The 22,768-nt window shown below is 38.8% G+C and overlaps 1 protein-coding gene across 1 annotated transcript in view; it reads left to right on the forward strand.

The window, feature by feature from the left end:
- Positions 1–22,768, forward strand: part of DET3 (vacuolar ATP synthase subunit C (VATC) / V-ATPase C subunit / vacuolar proton pump C subunit (DET3)) — a 51,677-nt gene that overhangs the window by 23,536 nt on the left and 5,373 nt on the right. The window contains exons 7-8 of the mRNA XM_089459607.1: positions 13,237–13,353; positions 13,733–13,858. Of these exons, the coding sequence (XP_089315733.1) occupies positions 13,237–13,353; positions 13,733–13,858 (243 nt within the window). The remainder of the gene's footprint in view (positions 1–13,236; positions 13,354–13,732; positions 13,859–22,768) is intronic.

Below are 22,768 nucleotides of genomic sequence, written 5' to 3' on the forward strand. Positions count from 1 at the left end.
GGGCTATTTCTCTTGCTAATAATTTATCAGAGACATACAAAGGGAGGACATGTAGGCCTGCTATACTACCAAGAACCCTGATGTATGTGAACCACTCTTCAATAAAATACTCGCTGATAGTGAGAAAGTCTGTAGCGGCTTCTTTGGAAAACCTGGGGGCTTTCTTATTGAAAATTCACTGATGCAATGGCAAAAAAACGTGGCATATTTTATAAAAATGGGGTATATAATGAGATTCCCAAATTTGTTTATGGCTGAGATGGATAGGGTAGGGGTCCTGCAAGGTCCATTTCCAACCCATGATTGGAAATTTAGTGTAGAAACAGATGGCATCCATGATGTAGGCACTGAAATAGAATGGAGGAAGGTTCTCTGGAGAGGAGGATCTCTTTTGTCGATATTCGATGATGACAGTGGCTAGGTTATCAGATAGGATGGTGGCCCAATTCATAATGTGGGAATTGACATAGGCATCAATCAAAGGAATCCATTCTATGGAAAACTTAGCATTATTAGGTAACCCGTATAGTCTACATAACATAGCAGCTGCATAGTTGTAGGGGTTTGCCAAAGAGGCTACAGGATACATACCCGTTTTATCAAATTTGAACTTGTTCTCCAGTACCCTCTAGCCCTGGATCATCTTGAAAGGTTCTTCGTTCTTCTTTGCGAAGTTGGCCACGTATGATTTATCATATATGTCCTGAGGGTCAGGTATGCGGTACATTTTCTTTAGGTCTTCCGCTTTGAATGACCCCATGAGTTCCATTCCCGAGTTTCTGAATTGCCTATCTTCAATAATGAGGTTTTCCACCACCCACCTAATCATATCAGTGTATGGGAGGATTTTTGCTCTTGCTCCTATTCTGTGAAGGAAAGAACATGCAACATCCTTAAATTGGAGTCCCGAAGGTTTTATTGAGTTTGCTGTTGCTTTTGACAGTGATCTTGAGACGCTCATCCTCAAGCCTGTTGTATATAAGCTCTCAAGTTGTTGCTCCCCCATTGGCGCTGCAGACCATATCGGAGAATATAGGAGACGTTTTTGATAGCTCAGACTCTGTAATGCTCTGTTTTTCTGTATCTGCATCACCTTCCGCAATGACATATCTTTTGTAGCTTGCCTGAAATGGACGAGATATATTGGCGCAGACGATATTGGGCAATTAAGGTTGAAAGCTTTGTGAAATGACTTTGAATCGTGGGAGGATTTCAAATGAGATACTCATTGTTAACTAGCCATAACTTGGAAAATCATTACCTCTCCTTGGGCCGCTAAACATAATTACCCCGTCAAACTGTTCATTATTATATTAAAACACAGTTACTTCCCATGCTTGCTGCTTTATTCACGCATTGCAATTTTTAAAACGATGTTATATATTGTTGCCCGCTTACAATATCGCATTTCGCAAATCATTAATTAATGACATAGAGGCACGTCTTATTTACTTGCAACTCTTGCGAAATGTGATTGCGAATTCTTAAGGTGTTTTGATCAGTATGTCGCTATGGGAGGTTTGATCGCATATTGCAATTTCATTAAGGTGTTTATGATCATCACATGGGAAAAATGCAATTTTCGATGAGGATCCTAAACTTGGGTTGTTCTAAGAGTTTTCAAGGCAATTTCTTAGAGTTAGGAGTTTTTTTTAAAGACTAAAAATTAAAAAAGGGTCCCCATTTATATGTCTAATATTAGCTATTACTATATATAAATGGGGGGGTTGTTTCATAGTACAACACGGCCTAAGGAAGAGATCACAAATACAAATCTCTTTGTCTTGTCAGGATCAATCTCCACGACCAATTATAGGTCTCACAACCCCACAGCCTAAGGGAGAGATCATCAGTCTCATCACAAGGAAAGATACATAGCATCCAACTCATATCAATACATCTCCTCGACCGCAAGGTCTCACAGTGCACAACTTAAGGGAGAATCATCAAGTTAATGCATCTTCTGGACCATTAGGTCTCACAACACACAACCTAAAGGAGGAATCATCAAATCAATACATCTCCTGGACCACAAGGTTTCACAACACACAACCTACAGGAGGAATCATCAAATCAATACATCTCCCAGACCACAAGGGCTTTTCTAGGGTATTCTTAGTTATTCCAGTTTCTTCACATAAATATTAACAACCAGTCCAACATCAGAAATGTTTCCATGGTGGATCTTAATCATTTCAGCAAACAACATTCAACTGTTCATCCAGATTCAACCGCAACTTCTCTTAGAAGCAAACATCAGTAGCTATCAACAAACAAAAATGGACTTTAGTAGTGGCTTCTCACATAAGCAATCATCGACAACCACAAAAGCGAATATCAATATATATATAGTCAAATTCAGTAGGTAATAAATGACTTCTCTCAAAAGTAGGTAACGATAGACCATAATTGAATCCAACAAATAATAAGTGTCTTCTCACAAAAGCAAACATCAACAACCATAGTAGAATCCAACAGACCATTATCGAACCTAATAAATAATAAATAACTTCTCACAAAAGCAAATATCAACAACCTGCTCATCAACAGAAGCAGAAGATCAAATGGCTTAGCAACCAGATTCACAAGTCAACAACATCTCTAGCTTCAATAATGCTATATATAGTAGGGTCATTCATGTGATTCATCTCAATACAACTCTTCAAAATACATCCAGTCTAGATGGAGTCAGTAATTCCATGCATCAGGTGGTTCAACAACTCAAACAAAGGGATTCATCAGCAAAGCCTCGTAGCTTCTTCAAATTTATCATTGAGAAAATCTTCATGGACTCACAGTCCATCATGCCACAATCTTAGCAGTAGTTCGTCATACTTTCAATCTTACAGTTCTTCAATTAGCTCCCTCTTACATAGGACGAAGAGGACCTCAGTCTATATCATCAATACATAGTAGAAAAATTGCGGGCTCAACTTCATCATATAATATCAACATCGTTCTTCAAAATTTCTAGCCATCTTCATCTTAGAGGTCACATAGATCAGAAGCATGCTTCAATCAAGCTAATCTCGTCTGCTCCCTCTGAATCCAAAGCTCATCCAATCACGAGTCTTCTTGGCATATTGTTCTTCCATCCATTTCCAATGATTTCCACACCTTGGCAGTCACCCTTATGTACCTGCAATCCTCACTAGGAGGCCATGGAAGAATAAGAAAAACCAAGCAAGCCAAGAGATTCATAATGAAACCGTCAATAGAAATAATCAATATAATACTTATCTTTTGAGAGTGTGTCAGCTCCCTCTTGATCTTAGCCTTCCAGTTAACCTCGTTCAATTCATTAAAGAGTTAATCTTATCCACTATATCATCACCAAGGAGTCCACATCGTTAAGGAATCTATATCATCATCATCATATCATAACGGAGACCATGTCATCATCAAGAAGTTGACCATATCATCACCATATCATTTCAAGAAGTTGGCCTTGTCCATCTCACCAAAGAGTCCACATAAGTAGTACATATCATCTATATTATCAAGGAGTCCATATCATCATTGAGAAATTCATTCAAGGAGTCCAATCCACATCATCATCAAGTAGTCCTCATCAAGGATTCATCATCATTAAAGAGTCCACATCAATATCCTCAAGGAGTTCACATCATCATCAAAGAGTCCATCATCCACATTATCAAGGAGTTCACATCATCATCAACAAAGAGTTTACATCCATTTCATCAAGGTGTTTGTTTCATCAAGGAGTTCATCATCATCATCAAGCCAACATCATTATCATCAATATCATTAATGAGTCCACATCATGAGTTCACATCATTAACAAGCCTTCATCGTTATCATCATCAATGAGTACACATTATCAACAAGTCCAGATCATTATCATCGAGTCCATATCATCAAGGAAACTATATCATCATTAATTAGTCCAGACTCCATATCATCCATATCATCATTAAGAAGTCTACATCATCCAGAAGTTCATCATCATCATTAAGAAGTTGACCTTGTCCACATCATCAGCAAGAGTTGCACATCATAAATGATAATAAAAGAAAATACAAGATACTTATCTCTAGAGATCATGACAACCTCCCTCTTCTTGAATTCAACATGCAATTAAGTGTAGCTTTGCTTAGATATCAGGACACATCAACAGAAATTGTTTCTTGACAATAAATTTCATCGATCAGACTTTTAGCCATACACAATTTCATCAACATTATGGGCAAGGATTTCTTCTTGGAAATGATCAGGCCTGTCAAGGTTGGGATTTGAACGTGGCCAAAGCAGTGTCACAGTGCTTTGCTTATGTCACCAGGTCAGTGCATCATTCTATTCGCCAACTTAGACCAACATTAGTCATTGCATGTCACCGTATTGAATGATTAATATAATGTGCAGTTTAAAGGACCCCAATCTAGTACCAGTTCAGTAGCTCATACAACGTGTAATCAATACGTGCCCAGCTTTGTTTAGATCTCAGTGACAACAATCTTGATCATCATGTATTCAAAACCAACTATTGTTACCAGAACACGGCCTATGCCAAACCCCTTCTTATCATTTGCCAAGATTCTTCAAATGAAAGTTGATGTCCTTAACCAGGCTACATCTCTATTTTGTTTTGACTTAGCTTGGTATAGAGAACAATAATCATGTTTTTACAATATTCAACACTCATGCTGAGCTTTACTATAAAAGATATATTTGCGATGAGAATGTTCAAATTACTTCTACCAAAATTCGAACTTTTCCACAAGCAAACCACAGAACTTGGACTTTGGCTTTAGACCTCTTGAACAAACCTCGGACTTAGGGCTTCTTTATGAGAAAGTTTCAAAGAACTCTAATGGTTCTCAGTGCAATAAGTATATAATAAATCGCAGGGACCATACCTTATTATAAAGATAGTACTGCAGCTTGGGTGCCAAAAGAAAACAAATTGATACGGTCGGCCTACATGTAGTGCTGGTCCTTATATATAGGACATACATTTGAGTCTCAGACATCCATTACAACATTCAACTTATACAGTGAAGTTTGAGGAGACATCAACAATATATGACTGCAACTTAATGGACTGTTTCATAATACAACATAGTCTGCTCCGAATTCCATAGTGCATTCAACGAGTGACAACAAATTCTTGGACATACCTTAAGGCTTGGTTAGTATAGAATTCATATGCCACCGATCTGAGCCACAGAGCTTGCATAGGACAAGATTTGACTTAGCAAATTTTGCAAAAGATCAAAGCAAAGATACAGACTTCTTCAGTTATCTCATTTTGATGGCATTCAATCTAGGCTTTCTTGTCCTCCAGATCAATGTGAGTGTACTGAATATTTGACCTGAACTGATTCTCTAGGGCTCAACCTAGATATCAGTCTTTAGGGTGCACTGATCTCAACCAAATGAGCATTTTGGATCACTGATATTGGATGCTCAGATTGATCTTCTAGGTCTCAGTTGGATCACATGCTGCAACTTTCCAGAGTCTTCAAATCTTCCACAATAATACTCGGGTCTTAATGTAGTAACCTCAGGTCTGCAAGAATCTAGATCAACACAAATTCTTTGAGCATAATTTGTATGCCACTGATTCTGGGATGACAGTTTGGGAGACTCAGGATAGATCTATAATTTATTCCACAGAGCTGCAGAGTGAAGCATTAAACTCGACCTTAGTTACAGTAGGTTATTTTAGATACATTCTCAGCCTTAATTTTTTTTTTCTTTGCTGCTCCTAAAGCCTGCCTGGCATCCCATCTATAACTAGGGTCTCGGCCCTATACATAGCACATAGGAATCAAAGGATGATTCTATTAATTTTCGCATGCCATAGGAAACTCATACAGTCATTGATATGCTAGAAAATAAGCCCGCATTTATTACAGCCACAAGTCTTTGACAAACACTATTCAACCTTGGTATACTCCTGCGAAACTTCGACCCTGAAAAATACCCTTACATCTGAACATGAAACCTCTGTAATTTACCTTCCAGCCACTGTTTATCCTTCACTGGCATCTAAGGAAACTCGGCCTCCTGTTCAGATATATTTCATGCCTTTCACCCTTCTTTATGCTCTTTAGTGCCCCCCAACTTTGATACCATGTTGAATTTTTTGCTTAGGGCATAACAAAACAACACAATTACAACTTCAACAGATCATTATTAGCATTCATATAGCATTTAATGTTATCATTATGCAGTTTAAACATTCTACCATCAAAAACATGAAAAGAGCAGTGAAATATATCCATGAAGCCATAAGACAAGAGACACAAAAATTAGGCTCACAGCCAGGGCGAATTCCACAAGGGGAAAATGCAAAAAAGTCTTTCCTTATGCGAGAGAGAGAGTTCCAAATTCATTAATACATCAGAAAATAATGGTAGAAATATAATAGCCAAACCAGTAACCAAAATCATAATCAAGTGCCATGTCAAAAACCAAGTGCTTGAAAGTTCGGCCCTTCCTAGAATTTCGGCTTCCTCCTGAAATTTCGGCCCTCTTGTAATTTCGCTGGATCAGAGATGCATGAGACAAATTTGATGTGTCCAAATGAGTATAAATGATCTCCTTTATATAGCCTTCAAGTGGGGGTTGAAAGGGTGCCTCTTAGGGGCCCAACCAACCTAACATTTAATGGAGCGGACTTGTCATCTTTAAGGAGGCATTAATATTTGTTAAATTTCCAATTTCGTCATAATGAAAATACTGACCAGGGTTATCGTATTTTCCAACAGCAGGCCCCTCACTCGTCACTTTCTTGACAACTTGGCCGAAGGGAAACAAATACTTTTTTTGCATGGTACTCTCAGCCAATAATGAAAGATGCTCGGCCTACTTTGGACTGAAATTGACCCTTTCTATCCCATAGAACCCTTCAGCAATAGAGATAGCTCAACTCGACTAACCATACAATCATGCACTCAATTTCCTTTAGCATAATAAATGTGTTTCTCTGGAGGATAAAACACAACCTTCACACAATGACTTTCCCGACATCTTTAACCATTGAAAACTCTATTCCTTCACCATAGGGAGCACCACCAACAAGGTAGTAGGGAACTCGACCAAAAAAACTAACCAAAAACTCAACAACTTGACTCACTGTTATGGCTTGGAAGCTTGGTATCTTCAGGGGAATTCTCAGCTTGTAAATAGATATAGAAATTTCCATATTACAAGATAAAATCAACTGATAACACTTTACCCATTTTATCTTCTTTGAATCTCCTTCTTCGTTGAAGCGCAATGGCGAAATTTGAGTGATTCCTCTCTCCAACTAGCTAGGGTGTATGGTCTCAACACCGAAACCAGCAATCTGCAGGCAGGGTTTCCAAACCCTAGACTTTTCTCCAAGAGCTCTCCAAAATTCCTTTCATCTCAGATGGCAAAAGCTAGAATGAGGAGAGACCCACTTGTTGAAAAGTGTAACTAGTGTCGGTCTTCATAATGTAATAAAATGTATTTTTTTATCATTGATATATTTATATTTATTAATATTATTTTATTTCTTAGTCAAAGCATGTTCTTCATGCTTATAGAGTCAAAAGATTTAAAGAAGAATTTATTATGAGTCAAAAGAAATTTATTTGAGTCAAGTCTTATTTGGACTTTTGAAGGAAAAAGAAAAATAAATTTATTTTTGTGTCAAAGTGTCAACACTAGACCAAGTAGGCCTAAGAGGCAGATATTCCACCCTCCTAGATATGTATATATAAAGTCAACTTGACCTCTTGGTGACACATACATTCATCAACACAAACACATTGATTTCTGTGCTAAGAAAAGAAGAAAAGACAACCGAAGTCAAAGGAGAGAGAAAAATTGTGATTTCTACCCTATTTCTTCTCACATGTGTGAAAATTATGCAATTTTATGAGGCTACTACAACGCTGAGATTCGGCCTCCACTGTAGGTCTAAGATTTTTTGTGATTTGACCAGATTTTAGAAGAGTTTGACTAACTTTTGTTGACTTTGACTTGTTGAAGGAGACTTTGAGGAGGGCTGATTTGGGTTCTTTTTGACAATGCCAGTCTTGGTCTTGGGTCTTGGATATCTCACTTTGATTTGATTCTATAAGAGAAGGATTGTTTGGGTTTTCCCCCTTGTGGCGTTTTGCCTTGGTTTGGAGTCTAACTAGTAAATTCTTGTGTTCTTTGTCTCTTTGTGATGTTCATGTTTTGTACATTGGTATAATTACTTAATGAAGAAGATAATATAAGTAATAAGATGCAACAAACATTCACAAGTAATTATCAAGTTAAGAGAAATCAATCATTTTATTCTAGCACTTTGGTTTTTCAACACCCCTCGTTACCCTTTTTTATAACTCACTTGACTCTTTTTGCCACCCTTTTTACCTTCTCTCTCCAATTAAAAAATAAAAACACTTTTCCTTTCTTATTTAATAAAGTAACTTTCATTAATTAATTGAAACCACTTTTAATGTTGCAAGATGCTTAATTCACCTCCATGGTCACACTAGCCTCCCAAAGCCCCTTTTCATCATCTTTCCCTGTAGATCTTTTCGTCCTGATTCCAACGAGCCATTACACTAAGGTGTTTCTCCAAGTAAACAGCTCGAAACAACACTTTAAACGTAATTAATTAAAATATGCCCACTAATAACTTCGTTTTACATAAATCGTCAAAATGTAATGGAACCAAGGGTGAACCGTGCGAAACTGATCCTGATGATGAAATATGGTAAGCAATCTCAGTCAGACCCATAAAACTCATCTAAAACCGTCCGAGCCCACTAATGGAGTAATCTTGCTCCTATGATTGGGCTGACACAAGCTTTGGAATTCTCTCTTAACCACATCACAAGGTAATCGAAAATTTGGGGACATTAGAGATGCCATGGTGGAGGAGTATAGCTCCCATCATGAGGAATGATGTATGGACATAATGCCGAGATCGGAGGGAAAGTTTGTGGTCACTTCTCGATGGATCTATAAGATTAAAAATGCAACTGATGGCAGTGTCGAGAAGCAAAAAGTGCGGTTCGTGGCAAGAGGGTTGTCCCAGTAGGAGGGAGTGGATTACAAGGAGGCATTCATGCATGTTGCTAGATATGCATCCTTTCGAGTTGTGTCCATTGCTTCAAATTTGGGGTGGAGGATACATCAGATGGATGTGAAGACCGTTTTCCTCCTCAGGATGATTGAGGAGGAGGTGTATATTGAGCAACCTCAAGGCTTTGAGGTGCATGGGAGAGAGTCTCATGTATGCAGGTTGAAGAGGGCTCCATGCGCATGGTATGCCAGGATTGATGGATATGTTCTTGGTTTGTGCTTCACCAAGAGTGAGGCAGACTCAAACTTATACTATGTACTTGTTGAGGGTGAGTCGCTAATCTTCGTACTTTATGTGGAAGATCTCTTCTTGATTGGATCGAAGAAGCTCATAAGGATGTACAAGGAGGATCTTGTTTCAAAATTTGAGATGAATGACATCGGCTTGATGCACTACCTTTTTGGATTGGAGGTGTGGAAGTGGCTAGGAGAGATTTGCCTTGGACAGGGAAAGTATGCAGTTGAGATCTTGAGGAGGTTCGGGATGGAGGATTGCAAGCCTGTGTCTACACCGATGATCACTAACTTGATGAAGCTAAGTGCTTCTGAAGGTGAGTTGGTGGATCCCACACTGTACAAATAGTTGATAGGTTCCTTGATGTATCTAGTCAACACTAGGCCGGATATATATTTTGTTGTGAACACACTTATTGAGTTCATGGTCGAGTTGAGACAGGTTCGTTGGGTGGCAGCAAAGCATGTGCTGAGGTACATACGAGGAACGATAGACTTTCGACTGAGATATGTCAGAGATGGAGAAGTGGAGTTGCAGGGGTACACAGATTCTGATTAGGTAGGGAGCGCTGTGCTTAGAAAATCCACGTCTAGATGTTGCTTCAACTTGGGATCAACCATGATGTCATGGTACAACAAGAAACAACAATTAGTGGCACTTACTTCAGTAGAGGTAGAATACATGACAACGAGTATGGCGAGCTATGAGGCAGTGTGGCTTCGCAAGATGCTTGTAGGACTATTTGATCTGGAGATGGGGCCAATGGTGATTCATTGTGATAATCAAAGTTGCATTAAGCTCTCTAAGAATCCCGTGTTTCATGATCGGTCCAAGCACATCAAGATTAGATATCACTTCATCAGAGACAGGGTCCCAAGAGGTGTTGTGAAATTACAATACATTTCCACAGTGGAGTAGGTGGAAGATATTCTCACTATGCCTTTAGTGAAAGGGAAGTTTGTGAAGTACTGAGATAAGTTGGGGGTGATGGAGAATCCCTTCCTTGCTAGGAGGCAGCGTTGAAGCTTGTAGCTTCGGAAGGTCCTTTGCATGGGCTTGCTTTTTTAGCATGTGTAAGATGAGTTATTGCCTCTTTAGGTGCTTGCTTGGTGGAGGAAGTGATTTATGTTTGCTTTCCTAAGTCTAACTTAGGAAAAGTACAATAATTAAAGTCAATTAATGATTGTGGACTATTAAATCATTTTCTAAGGACAAATAATTTAATTATTTAAGTGACTTAGAAATAATCTCAACCCTTGATCTCCAAGGTCTTCTAGAAGGGAGATTAGGGTTAGGGATTTAGGCTTAATAAAGATTATAAAAGAAGCTTAGCGAAGAGGTGAAGTCACAAGAACACAAGAGAGAGAGGTAGCTACGATTTTTTTGGGGGAAAGTGATTTTCTCAAGGAGAGAGCGAATTCTCTCGAGCTTGAGGCACAGTTTGATTGAGGAGAAGGAAGAAGAATACAGGGATAATTTTGGGGTGCTTCTAGGAGGTCGATTTGCTGGGAATTGGAGAGGCCAAATTGCTGAAGTGAGAAAGGGACGCAGTTGATGGGGAGGCTGATTTGCTAGGGCCGAGTTACGAGTGCGTAGAGGTTGAGCAAGAGCTAGGTGTAGAAGTTGATTTTCTGGTGAGAGGTGGGCTGATTTTTCTTCAATCCTAATTTCTTCAGAGGTTGATTTCCAGTTGGCCGATTTTCCTTGGGCTGAATTATTGCAGTGGGGTTGAGTTGCAGGTTCCATTCACTGTATTTTTCTTTGTAAATTCTCTGTTGGTTGAAACCCTGATTTTCCAAATTAATAAATGACAGAGAATTGTTGTGGTTGAATTATTTCTATTGCAATGTGTGATTTATCTCTTCGATTTATTTCCGTTCCATATATTTCTAGGTGTTAAAATACCAGTGATTTTATTTTTCTGTAATCCAGGATTTATTTTGTTAGTTAAATAAATTGCTGGGAATAAATTATTGCTGTGAGAAAATAAATCTGTGCCTTTTGTCAAAAAGGTGACTTATCATAGTTAGTGTATCAGGAACATGTGTTTTGGGAGTGCTCTCACTCTGGACCTGCACTCAAAAGCAATTCCAATACAAGGGTTTGGGATTGGCATTTAATCAGGAGCAGCAAGACCTTTCTGTATCTTTCGCTTGAGCCAAAACCATTGATTTTGCATGCTAAGCTTTTTGCATCATTGTAACCCATGGTTAGCTCATTTCATCTACAACTTAAGTATGTTGACTTTGGAAACCTCTGGGTGGATGGATTTGTCTTGATCAATAGCACCAAGCCCTTGTATTGATGTCCTTGGAGGATCATTGCAAAGGCCAAAGAAGGAGACAAGGGGTGCTATTGATGATGAGTATCCCAATATAGGATATGATTTGATGGTATGTAATTGGTGGCATGATGTTTTTGGACTTTGGAGGCCATTTAGAGCCTTCATGCTAACGTATTTTGTTTCAGATATGTATCACACTTAGTGCCGTTTTGCTATATTCACCCTTAGGAGCTATATACATGAACACAAATTGCAGTTTGGGTGTCTAATGGTTTGGATTTATATTTACGTGTGTGTATTATAATTTACATGGTGGAAGGTTTTGAGACCAAGAGACTTGTTATGGAGGAGGCACCTTAATGGTTAGATGAGGAGCTGGGTGGTTGCGGGTCGGGGGGTTAAATGAGACTGAGTGTTGGGACATTGGTGTGCCAGCCTGAACACCACTTTCTACACAGAGTGAGATACCCACTAATAGTCATGCATCTTCAACCAGAAGGCTTCCTCTGTGAGAGGGTGAGCCATACCTTTGCCCATAAAAGGGCCATTCAAAATCAATACCTAGCTTCCAGATTAATCATCGAAAATGTTTCATGATGATGAGATAAATTTATGATGTAAATGATGTAATTTTGTATTTATAGTCTTAAATGGACAACTATTAGGGTTCAGTATCGAGAGTTGATGTTTGAACTTTGATTTATCGTTTGGTATCCACTACATCCTATATCTTGGTGTTTTTTACATATGTTTGTGCCAATGTGCTTCTTTGATGTTGTTGGTTAAAATGGATTTGCTTTGTATTTTTTAATGCTCGCTACAGTTTGCCAATTTTTGTGGATTTTTTTCTCCGATGTTGCAAATAAGTTGTTTTCCAAGCCCCTGGCAATTTTTTGCTGATGTTGTTGTTCTTAACAATGATATTAACTCCTGACAATGAATAACTATAATTTGCAAAGAGAAGGAAAGCAAACAAGCCGGGGAAAATGAATTTTACCCCAAAATCAAACCAATGTAATGAAAATTTTATATTTTTCAATAATTTTATTTCTTACTTCTACAAAGCTCTCTGCTTTGGTTTCTTGTTATTAAAGTCTGTAGTTGCTCAGCTAATGTGGATTTTGATTTGACTTTCTCCTTCTCCATTCCAGTCTTTCACCAACTGAAGGAAATTAACACAGTTGTTGGTGTTTTAGTTTTACCTCTGATACATTGGTATTCCTTTTGTTGGGTTTCTAGTGGTTGTTGATAACATGTCCGGAGGTTCACTATGTCAGTGTTTTTCTGTTTTTGATTATCAGTAAATTCTTGTCTCTATACTGTTTTCCCATTAAATCATCTTTTCCCATCTTATCTTCTAGTTTTAAACATAGAATACTAATGAATACACCTGTTTATTGCTATTTACATAGAATATTTATGTACATGTAATTTTTTTGGTTAGTGGAAATGCTATGTTGATTGTAAGGGAAACTACATCCAATCCTTCTATCTGTCAACTTATATTTCCTTTTGTGGAAAAATGTGGCTAATATCCCAAATAGGAGCTTGAAGGCCTATTTGATGTCAGAGTTTTTATTGAGTGAATTATTTGTATTAATGTGATGTGTGAACTAATGCTCGTGAACCACAATTCTTGTAGGTACCAAGGTCTTCTAAGAAGTTGCAGGAGGATAATGAATATGCTCTTTACAGTGTTACTTTATTCAGGAAAGTGGCGGATAGTTTTAGAACTAGTGCACGTGAAAAAGGATTTCAGGTTAGTATTGTTTAGTGGGGGCTCTTAATATTTTTGAAGGAAAACGAAAAACAACACTCATGTCTTCTGAGGGATATTGATTGTTGTCATATTTTGCTCCTGTGCATGCAACAGCATTTCCCCTTTCATTTTGAAATTAAAATAGTTCTGGTGCTTATCAGAGTGGCCTTAGTTAGAAAGAGGTTTCGTTTTTTGGCTATATAATTTTTGGCTTACTCTCTCACTTTGCAAGAATTTTTGACAACGTATTTTTAAAATTTTAAGATATGTGCCTTTGTGTTAAAGTTAAACTGTATTATTTTCTTACAAATGAAGATTTTTATTTTGAGATGATATCGAAGACTCTTAATACATGTTTCAAATAAACTATGCATTCCAGATTCGCGAGTTTGAATATGATCCAGAAGCCCAAGGAAGGAGGAGAGAAGAGTTGGAAAGTTTGATAAATGATCAAGAGACCATGAGGGGTGCTCTCCAACAGTGGTGCTATGCTAGCTACGGAGAGGTACTTTCAGAACTCCAAGCTTCAAGGGACCAGTTATTTGATAATACTTGTGTGGATGTTCAAGCATATTTCTAAAATTACATTGTCTTGCTCTTAGAAAATGTTATTGACATTTGTTTTTTCATGTGTATTATTTGCATTGTTGCGTTCAACAACATCATAGTTTTGGCAGTTCAAGTAGAACCTCTTTGTTGTAATGAGAGATCTCAATCCCAAGGAATTTTGTTCAAAACATAAGTAACATATTTTTTAAATTTCTGAAGTGTATAGATAGTTGTTAGAATATAAGGCTTACATGTGGAACAAAGTCACCTTAGTGACTTAGGCTATAAAAGTTTTAGAGTTTCAATTATTATTAACATTTAGGGTTTTGGACTATAAGACCTCAATTTTTTTTATAAAAGAGGTGAATTATATTGGAATAAATGCACCAATTATTCATAATGTTAGTGAGTGTTGTTTGCATAATCTCTCATGTGCTATGTGGTGTAACCCTATCTAGGGTTTGTAGTCCCTATAACATGGCCTCATAGTAAAAGAATCATACCCTAGCCGGCATTCAAAGTAGGAATCACCATACCATTTGAAGTCTATGTGCCATAAAGGAGACACATCTTCATTTCATGGTTCACTGTTGTAAATAAGCTACCTTTCCTGAAGTTTGTTTTTTGAAGCTGTTCATTGTTGTATGGAAGCTTCCATTCTCAAGAGAATGCCAGTTACCACAGTTTTGTGTTGTAGCAAAAAAAGATTAACCAAGGATGAAAGTGTTTCCGCCCAAAAGAAATGTTATTGATACCGAGAATACCAAGTTGATCGATATTTCTCAACATTCTTTAGTTTGTTAGGTGAGTTCTATGAACAAATTAGTGAGGTGACCATGGGCTCCCCACCTTCCACAACAATGGTGAATGGTTCATGAAGCATTTTGAACGGTGTTGTCACCCATAGTGTACATCTAAGGTGCAACACTCAGAGTAGGGGCTGTCACCCTGATCCCTACTCACTCTATTCTAGCTCTCTCCTAGATAAGCTAAGGGGGGTAGTACCTAAAGATAGATGAAAGGCGGAAAACTTGTTGAAGCAACAAAACCTAGGAGATCAAAGGGGAAAATCACTACCTCTCTAGACAACTTGAAGTATAATGAATTAGCAAGTGTTTTATTAAATGAGCAAAACATATCTTAACAAGATGAAGCAAATGAGGCAACAACGAGATCAACAAATATAGACCAGTGCCGAATGAACAATGCTCAAAGTAAATTACACCACTTGCAAAAATATGAAGAGCTTCAAGTTACTAGATAAGCAGAGTTGCAAGATGGATATTAGACAACCAGAAAAATGAGAAGTAAACAGTTTAAGAGCAATTTGCAAGTATGATAGATATGAATCTACACCCAAAAAATATTCATTCCAATTGCAAGAATCACAAGATCATGGATAATCAAAACACTTTAATAGCAACGATCCCTGATTACTTAAATGTACTTCACTTGGCAATTATGGCAATTTAGAACAAAAATATATTCTTTTAGAACAGAACTATAAGTAAACTTGATGAGATTGCTAACAGTGAATTTGTGTAATTGTGAGGTGCAGTTAGATTTTAATCATGCAACTATGCAATGCAACAACTATATGCAATTAGAAAAGAGAGGAACGAGAGATGGTTAGTGAAGGTTATCCTTGATTGAATCACAATAGAGAAACCGAGACAAATGCCTTCTAATGCCTTTTTCTTTTCAAACTGATGTCCAAATGACAAAAGATAACCAACTGTAAAATGCATCAGACCTCCAATATACCACTGTCAACAAAAGATAAGCTCACTGTAGCCCGATGTTAGTGTATATTAACCCTTTTAAAGAGCCCAAAACTACTACCAGTCCACTATCTTAAATTAATGACAATGACCAATCTTAATGCCAGATTTCAGGAATGCTGCTGCTAGGATCAAATCAGACCATTGATTAGATAGAATCAGTCACCTGTAACTTATAATCAGTCACCAATTATAACATAGTCACATAGGATCAATCATCTTGATATGTCAATGCTAACTGCCTCTGCAAAACAGAAATATCACTCCTCAAATATGCTTACAATTAGGAGGTAAATAAGCTGAAATCTCACACCTATTCTCTCAAATATGAGTTGAATTTTAATTAGAATTTCAAAGCAAATTTGTCTGGTGACTGGTCTCTTTCAGAATCTGTAGCAAATATTTAAGTGATTGCAGGCCTAATAAATCCCGTCACACCAGCTACTACAAGCAAGCCCCTAGACTCACGGCTAAAGGGAAATAGGTCACCCAAGTAGCCTCTTTCCACCCTGCTAAGGAAACACTGGCAGATCTGCAAATTTTACGATGGAAACACGCGGAAAACCCTCTTAAGATCAATTTGAAACCCTGCAATTTGTCAAGGGTAAGATAATGATATTTATGCTCTTAGTAAATTGTGATCTAGGAGGATGCTAAGGCTCTCGGCCTAGAGAGGAAAAACCTCAAAAAGAAAAATATAATTTTGATTTGGTGCCTATTACCTCTCAAACCGGCAAGGGACCTAAAAGGGTTCCAAAGAGGGCAACTGCTAGGTTAAGGGCAACGGTGGAGGCTTAGCCCACTGTCACCACAGCTAAGTCTCCCTGCTCTCTACGAACTTTCACCAATGGGAGGAGTCTTAGTAGTGTAGGGATCACTTGTAAAGTATAAGTCAATGGATAAGTGAGAAGTGACCCTGAAAACCCTTTCCCAAGGATGGAGTGAAGAATGGAACTTGTTTGCTCTTTAAGCAAGGGACTTTGTCCACCAGGGGTAAGGAGTGGGGATTGGAAGGTTGAGGGAGAAAGGATAGGCTTATAAACGAGGTTCTCAATCCCTATAATCCTTGGGAAACTTGGATTCCCAAATGGTCCTTGACAAATAATCTTTATTGAGAAGTGGGACCACACGGGGCCAAGTGGACCCAACCTAGGCACGGGGATGGAATGCAACGACCAATGATGTTCCTATCCTAGACAAGGTGAGGGGAAAGGACCAAACAAGAATATTAACTTCAAAAGGTTGAATTGATCCTATTGAAGTCTAGCTTTGGGGACGCCTAGGCAAAATTCAATCCTAGAGCTAGGGCTTGGGATTCCCGGGGATTCCATTGTTAGAATTGCCTCAAATTTGGAGAGGAAGGGGACCCATCAACGCAGTAGCCTGTAGGAGATCAAAGTTTTTCCTTGGGTCAATTCGCCGGAAATTGATGCCCTAGGTGACCTAATGGGGCTAGACCTTGGGAAAAAGGGGCAAATGGTAAAAAGAAGGTTAAAATGATGACCCATTTAAGGGACCAGTGCCTAATTCACTTGGGGATATGGAGTCAAGGATGGTGATGAGTAAGAACTTGGTTTCTTGATTAAGGAGGCCCATAAAGTCAGCTTCATTCAATGTTGAGAGAAAGAAAAAAAAAGTGACCTTCAAGCATTTATACTTCAAAGCAAACGATGCAAGCTTATTGAGACAAATAATCTCTAGGACATTTCATTCATATAACATTGGCCCATACATTAAATTAGCTAAAACATGCTCAATTCCACATTTTGATTATGCAGCAACTAGCCTTAATTTTAGTAGTATGCAACAAGAATAATAACATCAAAATTTACTTAGAACGTTATAGAGTATATCCAACCAACATTTCGTTCACAAGACAAAGCTCCAAGACAAGATAAATAGCCCAAATCCACACGCCAAAATTCGTCCATCTCCAAAAATATCCTCCAAGGAAAAAATGCGAAGTTCTCTATGATTAGAGAGATCCCAGGTCAAGTGATGATACAAATAAATGTATCTAACACCAGTATATAGCCTCCTAAGGAGTTCAAATTAGCCTATGGGACTACATTAGCCCCTAATGATAAAATAATGTGCAAATAAAACCCCTATTGGTGACAAGCCCACCAAACTAGCTCACAAGTGTAAAATTGAGCCTCTCGAAGAGCCAAATAATAATATGTACATGTCATAGGGCCCTCCAAAGGCTCAATAATATCTTGAAGTGCCATATTGACGAATAAATTGCTCAGAATATGATGGACAAGGGGGTGGCCCCTTGTTGTCCAAGTAGTAGACCTGTGGTGCTCGTAGTGGGTTTGAGGGCACATAAATGACCCCATGGGTCTCCATATGAATCAGAGATGCCTGTATATCCTCTGCAAGGGTCCAAATGGTGGAATGAATGCTACCATGACATCGTACAAGGCCTGGGACACTTGCCAAGAGTGTGGGGCTCCAATGGGAGCCTACTGGGCATAATGTACCAAGCATATCATCATCATCTCAAAAGTGGATCGCTAGTAGCCTCTGAGTATCCATGAAGATCCGTGGAGTGTTGTCTGCTGTTGTGGAAGCCCATGGCTCTCTATGCACACCCTACATGTGCCAATGTAGACCTTTGGGGGTTAGGATCCCATATAGGGAAACCAAACCCAAATGGAAACCACCTGTAATCCTACATAAGATCCAATGCGTCCCCTAGGCTTCCAGTACAACCAATCATTAAAATAATCGGGTAAAAGAGCTTACAAATCATGGATAACAAAGTGGGCACTTCATAATGGCATGCCCTTCCGTAGTGGGCTTTGGCATGTGCTAGTGTCTCCAAGCTCCAAAGGGGTTAGCCAAGTACCTTATTAGGTGGTTTCAACCCTTAAAGGGGATAGTATGTCCAAGGTACATCCCTCTAATGGGGGTGGCAAGTGACAAATAAGTGAGATGGAATAGGGAATGAGAGGGGCAGTCTTGGGCCACATAGTGGGGCATAGGGGTAGCTAGATAAGGGGAAGCCCACACCTGGGTATGTAATGTATAGGAGGGAGAAATCATGGTACATGAGGTGCCCCGACCTTGAATTTTCCATCCTTCTTCATATGCCTTTTGCCGTTTATGAATTTTTTTTAATTAACTGCTCGAGGCTAAAATGACAAGAGCATGATGTGTAAGATATAGCAGTGATTACCCCCTTTAGGTAGGGTGGTTCATTGCCCTCCAGGGGTTGGGACAATCATGGGTTCCTGAATGATAGAGGAGGCTCATCTAGGGCCTATGGAACCAGGGTGATGGCCATGGATTGGGGTAGAGCTCATGTAATGGCTTTTGCCCATGTGCTAATTATTTTTGTCCTGGCCATCTTTTGCATTTTGTGGTACAATTTCCTGTTAAATGTGGCCAATTATGCTTTTCACTTTTTCTTTTAATTGCTTCAACCTCCGGGGCATCATTTTAGGCCTGACCCAAGGTGGGGGCAAGGGGATAGGGAGGCTAGCCCTATGTGGACCCAGGTGGGAGAAAAGATGAATGGGGGTATAGTGAGTGGAAAGGGAGTAATATGTGTGGGTAAAGGAGCGGGACCACACACCCAAAGTCGGGGTTTCCCAAGTAGTACCACCCTAGAACTAAATGGTCAATAAAGGAGATCCCACGGGACTAAGATCCAAGGGTAACAACCAAAAGAGATCAAGGGGACAAGAGCACAAACTAAGCCCACCCTTTTCGCCAAATCCCCCCATCAATCCATACCCAGAAGCAAGGTTACTTGGGAGCGGGAGCGAGAGTGACATTTTCAGAAGCTCCTGGTTTGGGAGCGTTTCCTGGAGCGTTATATATATATATTATATTATTTATATTTTGATGCATATATGTCAACAAAAACATGTAGAATGATGAATTAGATATAAAAAAACATAAAAAACATAGATTGAACCATATAACAACAGTGATCTAGAACTTATAATCTTCATCAACCACATCCACAAGTTAGTAACATACAACATATTGAGTCTCATGATTCATCAATCTTAAAGTTTCAAGCTTTCAAAATTCAATATATGACATTTATCATAATTGATCACCAAAGTTGTACTTGTAAGCTAAGTGTAACCATTACAACAAAGAATATTCAACATGAAATGAAACAACTTTCAACTTTCATGAAGCATCATATTCATAATTCATTACCAATGAGTTATAATTGCCAACTTCAAACTTAAATTGTCATATATTGTTTAAAAAAAATATCATAATAAATATGAAAGAGTCAACAGTTATTAAAACTACTAGAAACTAGAAAAGACAAGTAAATCTATTATCTATAGCTTCCTCTTGCCACGAGAAATTTCTAATTTCTGAGCAGGTCTTGGTGGTCTTCTAGGAATCTCCTCCCGCACAGTCCCATGACCAGAACCAGAAGGCACATGCCCTCCATGTGAGGATGTACATGGAGGCGATGACAACAAAGGAATAAGACTTGGAACTCAAGCACTTACACTGCTACTAGATGGGGGGGGTGGCATGGATTCATCTTCATCTCTCATAAGTTCTGCTTCCAATTCTTCAAGATGTATAGTGCCATCCTCCAAATTATCGTCCTCTTGGTGGTTGTCCCAAATTTTATATGTTGGATCCTCATAAGCCCAATCACAATAATGACTCAACAACCTCAAGTTGTAGTGCACATAAACCAAGCTTTCTGCCCGGTTTTCGTTGAGTCTATGTCTTCTCACATTATGTATGAAGCTGTAGGTGCTTCAACACCTCTCTGCAGAAGAAGTATTTACAACCTGTGAGATTTTTTTTGCCAATTTTGGCAAAAGTCCCACACTGCCATATCCTTCCCACCATGTGAGAGAATCAAATCTATCTCTATCTTCCATTGCATGCAAAGAACCAAACAAACCAATGCAATTGAAGTATCTACCTAATTCAAGATGCAGATTAGCACATTCCTCCTTGTTAGGTATCACCTTGTCTAATGCTTGCAAATATCCTGTAGATACCTCTTGATCTATATGGGGTTTCATCCTAACCCCACCCCCAGGTGCAAGTTGTCCCAACCAATTTAGAGATTAGTATTTTGGCGTAAGGATATACGCCATGGCATGTAGTGGAACATTAAGTTTATTCCACCGTGTATACACGCAATTGTGAATCGGTGTATACACCTCCCCTTTCTAAACAATATCTTTTATTTGCCCCAACATGGTATCCATTTGCTCATACATCTCCCCAATCATTGGTTTATCTGTATCTGCAAAACAAATCATGTGATAAATGGGCTTGGTGAATTCCAATACTTGCCTCACACGTGCCCAAAATTGACCATCAAGAGCGGTTCCCTCCACCTATTCAAAACCTTGCTTGTCAGATGTGGACTTGATACCATGCTAGCCAATGACTCTCTTACCTTCAAAAGGCGTTTGAAGGTGAGGTAATAGCTAGCAAAGCTAGTCTTCGCAATCTTCAACAGCTCCAATCTTGAGTGACTACGGAAAAACCCATGTGTATTGCTATGATTTGTAATAAATTTTATCATTTGTTTGCCTCTCTGGTACAAATCACCAATCCATTTGTATTGTTGGTTTTTGTTCTTAATAATATCATGCATCAAAAGGTTTATTGTGTGAACCAAACACCCAAACCAAAATATGTTGGGGTATTTATCCTCAATAATTGCTCTTGCTGCCTTACAATTAGTAGCATTATCAATGATGACTTGGATGACATTGTATGGCCCAATACGTTCAATTGTATCAAGTAATAGTTCTACAATGTTGATGTTGGTCTTGAACTTCTCTAAGTAATCATACGCTGAAAGAAAGATGGCATCACTAATAGACACAACAAGAACACTTATCAATGGCTTGCCTTTTACATTTGTCCATACATCAGATACAATGGACACCCTGTGCTCAGTCCAAGAATTTGTCATTCTTTTTGCTTTTTCATGATCAAGTCCAATGATTCTAGCCTTGTCATACCCAGGGCTCTTGTATCCTTTAGGGGCATCATTTATGGCAGAAACCATTTCATGCCAATAAGTTGAGTGAAGAACATTGAATGGCATCCCACATGCATAGAGAAACCGGTAAACTTTTGAATCCACATCATTCCTACACCCTTCATCAAGGAACTCTGATATGGTTCTACGCCTTAAAGAGATGTTTGGTGACTCCGCGTCTCCATATCCACTGCCATGGGAGGATGTTGAAGGAGTTCTTTGAGTTTGTGCATGCTGATGTGATTGTGAGCTTGGTTCAAAGAAACCCTTTGATTTTTAAGATTTGTATTGGGCTTCCTTCTCTTCCCTTATGTATTTGGCTCTATCTGTTGTTGACACACTTGCACAAGTTTTGATTCCTATTTTTTTATCTTCATCCCATGGACTTTTCCCACAGAGGTGCCTTCTGGCATGGGTGTATGAACCTGTGTAAGTTTTGTTGCAATGGGGGCACTCAAATTTCGTGGTTCCACCCCCTTTCCATGCTTCAGGCCTACAAATATATTTCCACAATGGGGTTTGGTCTTGTTTAGTTTTTTGGGCTGAATCATGTTCACTCATTTCCTCCTCACCAATGTACTCTCCGGGGTTTTCATCAAATCCACTATAACCCACTTTTTCATCCAGTTTTTCATGATCAACCTGCCTTCTTCTACTCTCCAACACCATAATAACCAAAAAAGGAACCAAGAAGAAGAAAATGCCAAGCCATATAACCATGATGTTTGAAATTTGAAGTTTCGAATCTGCAAAAAATTGGAGGAATGGGAATAGGAAATAGAGAAAATTTTTATTTATTTATTTAGAAGTGAACATAAAAGAAAATGCTAGATTAGAGTGTAGATCCTACCTCTTTGGCCTTCAATCCCAAGTAGCAAGCTCTAATCTCCCCTTGCAAGCTCCTCAAGCTCCTCCAAGCTCTTCTCTCACTAAGCTCCTCTCTCCAAGCTTAAAACTCTCTTGCTCCTCTTGCTCTCAATGGATGAAGTGAATAATGGGTGGGGAGAGGGTCTATTTATTTCCCCCCTCCCCTTTCCCTCCCTTTCCTCTCTCGTCTCTCCTTTCCCTCCCTCCTCTCTCCTCT

This window comes from Pinus tabuliformis, chromosome 7 (genome assembly GCF_031772625.1).
Source record: "Pinus tabuliformis cultivar Carrire ecotype Pingquan chromosome 7, CPIR1, whole genome shotgun sequence".
NCBI classification, from domain to species: domain Eukaryota; kingdom Viridiplantae; phylum Streptophyta; class Pinopsida; order Pinales; family Pinaceae; genus Pinus; species Pinus tabuliformis.